This window comes from Xyrauchen texanus, chromosome 46, assembly GCF_025860055.1.
Source record: "Xyrauchen texanus isolate HMW12.3.18 chromosome 46, RBS_HiC_50CHRs, whole genome shotgun sequence".
Classification (NCBI taxonomy): Eukaryota; Metazoa; Chordata; class Actinopteri; order Cypriniformes; family Catostomidae; genus Xyrauchen; species Xyrauchen texanus.
The window spans coordinates 28197376-28202375 of NC_068321.1; the positions used below are offsets into that span (position 1 = coordinate 28197376).

At 43.5% G+C, this 5000-nt stretch overlaps 1 protein-coding gene across 11 annotated transcripts in view; it reads right to left on the reverse strand.

Moving 5' to 3' along the window:
• Positions 1–5000, reverse strand: part of LOC127637968 (neuronal cell adhesion molecule-like) — a 53130-nt gene that overhangs the window by 21184 nt on the left and 26946 nt on the right. For all 11 annotated transcript variants that reach the window (XM_052119259.1, XM_052119252.1, XM_052119256.1 and 8 more), the window contains 3 exons: positions 4895–5000; positions 881–1028; positions 1–54 (listed from right to left, as the gene is read on the reverse strand). The exon at positions 1–54 is cut by the window's left edge and continues 71 nt beyond it; the exon at positions 4895–5000 is cut by the window's right edge and continues 61 nt beyond it. In XM_052119259.1, coding sequence (XP_051975219.1) covers positions 1–54; positions 881–1028; positions 4895–5000 — 308 coding nt within the window. The remainder of the gene's footprint in view (positions 55–880; positions 1029–4894) is intronic.

Here is a 5000-nt window from a genome sequence, read left to right on the forward strand (position 1 = left end):
GCATCACTCTCCGTCACATCAATGATAGTCAGACTGTCCGAATCTACTCGAAACCTGATCACACACACACAGAAACACTGTGAGACTGGCTCACACACACATTATATGTCATATCAACTTCATTATGTATATTACACTCGATCTACGCCTGCCAATACATCTCATGAGAGGAGAGAGAGTCATAGTAGGAGCTCCAGGGAACATTTTCAGTTGATTTGTTTGTTATATTTAAAGCTTATTAACGGTTTAAAGTACCCATTTCAAGTTATTTTAATCAATAAAACTGTCCCAAACACATCGGGCTCATTCGCTTATAAAAGGTGACTTCAGCCAAAAGGTGAGTTGATCGCATCCCTGAATAATGAAGACATAAACTTGCTTACGTGGAGTTTAATGGAACATTTATTTGATATTTGAATCTAAAAATAAATGCTTGTACTTCACGTCTTTAATGAGGGAACACACTGCAATCCCATGATGCATTGCGAATGATGTAATCACATGTAAACAATAGAATAATATAAAACTGTTGCATCGTGTGCATCATGGGAGTGGGCGGAGCTCTTTTGACGTGGTTCTCTGATTGGTTGATCTCTCTTTAGGATTATGGGTAGTGTAGTTCTTCTCTCTTAAACTTTATTTTTAAACAATGAAGTTGCAATAACGTTGAACAGAAGTATATCCCATTAATAACCTCAGAGCTCATGTAGATGTGTCTTTAAACATTCAGAAGTTATCGTTGCTGTCTACTCTCATGAATATGTATATATATATATGAGCTGGACACGTTCTCGAGTGGTTTTAATGGACTGTACAGAAGCAGATGAGGTCCAATGGATCATGACACTGTTGTATCATATGAGTGATAAGAGAGACGCACCTCTCATCATCAGGCAGTTCTGCGTCGTCTTTGAGCCACATCATGGTGGGCACTAGAGAGGGGTCGTGCTTCACTTTACACTCGAACAGCACGTCTCTGTTCCTCTGGACCTCCCTGTACTCCGGCGGACGCAGGATCCGTGTGGGCTCTGAAGAGAGAAGGAGATTTCAAACATCCACCATAGCATCCCTCATTCCCTTAATGAGAAGAGCTGCAGACTGCAGTCCTCTTGAAGCACCCGAAGATAACTTGCAATTCCCACTTTGTGTACATCCGTTTGGTTTCTCAAACTCTAAATCATGAACAGAGACTAATGGACTGCTGTAATGGTCTCCACACACCACCTGTTTCCTGTTGTTCCTCCAGTGAAGCACTTTACCGCAGTGGAGTGATAAACATGCAATCTACTGGAGCCTCTTCAGCTGATGCATGATGGGATATCAGGAGTCATCAAGACTAATACAGCTCAGACGCGGCGTCAGCCGAATTTGCCGGGGCTTCAGCCCCGAATGTTTTGAGTGTAGCCCCGAATGTATTTTGAATAGTTGACTGACAAATATGAAACCAGACAATAGCCTATGCAAACCCCCGACATCATAAGTTGCCTTACTTCATTGTGCTTTAGCTTTAATAGACATAGGTCTTAAAAATAATCTAGCCTATAGAATAAGTTCCTTTGCTGTCGGTAGCCTATGGGCGACTCCGTTTCTTCCTCTCTGTTGAATATGCAGCAGGTAGGGGAGGAGCTTGCACAGTCGTTGACATCAACTAACGTTACTTAGTGGCGAGTTAACGGCAATTAGCAGGAAAGACGGCAAAAACGAAGCAAATTAGGCTTTGGGGATTTTTAGAATTCACTTTTTGTTTTTGTCCTTAAAGTCTGAAGATCATCATCTAGCTGGCTTTCACCCACAGTAGGCTAAACCTCACCCTCCTGTCCTCAATGTCCTGATAGTACATGTTGTAGCCTCTAGCTTCTTTGTTAGCGCACCCGCCTCTCACGCCGGAGACCGCGGTTCGTGCCCCGTTCGGAGCGTACTTTTCTTGTTTATCAGGTGTTGTTTTCGCTAAGGATAACCAATAAGCATTAGCATAAAATGTATGTGTGACTTGTTTTGTGATATTAGTTTGTAGGAAATATACACTTTGATTTGATTCAATGGTTTTGAAGAGTGTAGCAAAGATGAACAACAGACTGAGCAGCAGCAGCTGTTCCAGAATCAGGCATGGAAACTGGCAATTAATAAGTCACTTTACTTTAGAGAAAGTTAAAAGTGAAACATTGTTTATCTCAATGATCCTAATGAAAGGATTTTGACAGATGAATTATTCTCATAGAGATGATGAGAATTATATACAGTTCGGTGCCATAGTGTGTCAATGAACTTAGACTAAAGTCATTCATGTATTGCTTTAACTTAGGATCTTATACATCATTTTGACTATGTCAAAAAATATAAATTATTTATATTCAATATTTTTTTTACCTCACTTTACTCACTATAATAACTAAAACTCTTTTTTGATGACTTTATGGTAATGTACATGATAGATCTAAGGGCAATCACTGATCTGTTCTTCCCAATACATTTTCTTCAATGGTATTGGTCTACACTTTGACATATGTAGCACTTGATGAATTAGTTGTTTGAAGCTGATTTGCAATAAGTTATGTGCTGTATCTGTTCTTTTGCATCACAGATGATTCAGGGAGGAGAGAGGATGTTGAGGATATCAAATCAAATCAAAATCAAATCACTTTATTGTCACACTACCATGTACACAAGTGCAACAGTAGGTGAAATTCTTGTGTGCAGTTCCGAGCAACATAGCAGTTATGACAGTGACGAGACATATACCAATTACAGTAAACAACATATTTACACAACAACAATTTACATATCAAATGTACACATACTTACACAAAACAATTTACAAATCAGATGTACACATACTTACACAACACAATAATTATATACAATGCAGAATATAGAACAGAATATACAATACAATAAGTGGGAGTATATGAAATATATATGTGTATATATATATATAGCAGTTGTATTGAGGAGAATATGTTGACAGTCCAGTGTGAGATTATAGATTAATAAAGTGCAGTGCTAATTATTGATCCTGATAGATCAAGAGTTCAACAGTCTGATTGCTTGGGGGAAGAAGCTGTCATGTAGTCGGCTGGTGCGGGTCCTGATGCTGCGATACCGCCTGCCTGATGGTAGCAGTGAGAGCAGCCCATGACTTGGGTGACTGGAGTCTCTGATGATACTCCGAGCTTTTTTCACACACCGCCTGGTGTATATGTCCTGGAGGGAGGGAAGCTCACCTCCGATGATGTTCCTGGCAGTTCGCACCACCCTTTGCAGGGCTTTGCAGTTGTACGCGGTGCTATTGCCGTACCAGGCGGTGATGCAGCCAGTCAGGATGCTCTCTACAGTGCTGGTGTAGAACCGTGTGAGGATGTGCTGGTTCATTCCAAACTTCCTCAGCCGTCTCAGGAAGAAGAGGCGCTGGTGAGCCTTCTTCACAACGGCCTCAGTGTGGACGGACCATGTGAGTTCCTCAGTAATGTGGACACCGAGGAACTTGAAGCTGCTGACTCTCTCCACCGGTGCTCCATTGATGGTGATGGGGCTGTGTTCTCCATCTTTCTTCCTGAAGTCCACTACAAGCTCCTTGGTTTTACTGACGTTGAGGGAGAGGTTGTGCTCCTGACACCAGCGTGTCAGAGTGTGCACCTCCTCTCTGTAGGCTCTTTCATCATCGTCAGTGATCAGACCTACCACCGTCGTATCGTCAGCAAACTTAATGATGGCATTGGAGCTATGTGTTGCCACACAGTCATGTGTGTACAGGGAATAAAGGAGTGGGCTGAGAACACAGCCCTGCGGGGCTCCAGTGTTGAGGGTCAGTGATGAGGAGGTGTTGCTGCCCATTCTAACCACCTGACGTCTGCCTGACAGGAAATCCAGGATCCAGCTGCACAGTGAGCTGTTTAAGCCCAGAGCCCGGAGTTTCTCATCAAGCTTGGAGGGCACTATGGTGTTGAATGCTGAGCTGTAGTCTACAAACAGCATTCTCACATATGTGTTCCTTTTTTCCAGGTGGGAGAGAGCAGTGTGTAGTGTAGATGCAATGGCATCATCAGTGGAGCGGTTGTTGCGGTAGGCAAACTGCAATGGGTCCAAAGAGGGGGGCAGAACAGAGCAGATGTGATCTCTGATTAACCTCTCGAAGCATTTGCTGATGATGGGGGTCAGAGCAACAGGACGCCAGTCATTTAAACAAGTGATTGTGGCTTGCTTCGGTACAGGCACAATGGTTGATGTTTTGAAGCATGTGGGGACTACAGACAGGGAGAGGGACAGATTGAAAATGTCCGTAAAAACACCAGCCAGTTGATTCGCGCGACGCTCTGATGACGCGGCCCGAATGCCGTCTGGACCCGCGGCTTTACGGATGTTCACCCGTCGGAATGATCGGGTTACATCCACAACAGAGACGGAGAGTGAATCAACCTCTGTAGCGTCAGCAGCGAGTGCTCTCTCCGCGAGGGCGGTGTTACTGTCCTCAAAACGAGCATAAAATGTATTAAGTTCGTCCGGGAGAGATGCAGCGGTGTTCGTGGCGGAGACTTTATTCCGCTTGTACTAGTTGTAAAATAGTACTAGAGTGGAAGATTTAGGAACTGTAGAAACAGGCCCAGCCAGAGCAAAACTCAAAGAATACCCTCTCACCAGCTCTGGACTACAGGGAAGTGGTTGCTAGTGTGAAAATAAAATGGTCTGGGCTAATCCTCGGATGTCCTTCAATGCTGGAAACGCCTCTGATACAGCTGCTGCTTTTAAAAGTGCGGCACAATATATATATACAATGTGCACTGATAAACTCTCAAACTCCAAATAATCATCTAAAAACACTGTTTAATAGACCCGAGTATCACTCATCCAGTTGTCTTTATACGGTCAAGGATAAACAGAGCAGGTGCTGAACTCTCACCTTTGACCTCCAGGTACACGTGGTTCTCAGAGATGCCGAGGGAGTTCCGGGCGACACACGTGTATTTCCCGCTGTTGAGGGTTTGAGACACGTGAATCTCCAGAGT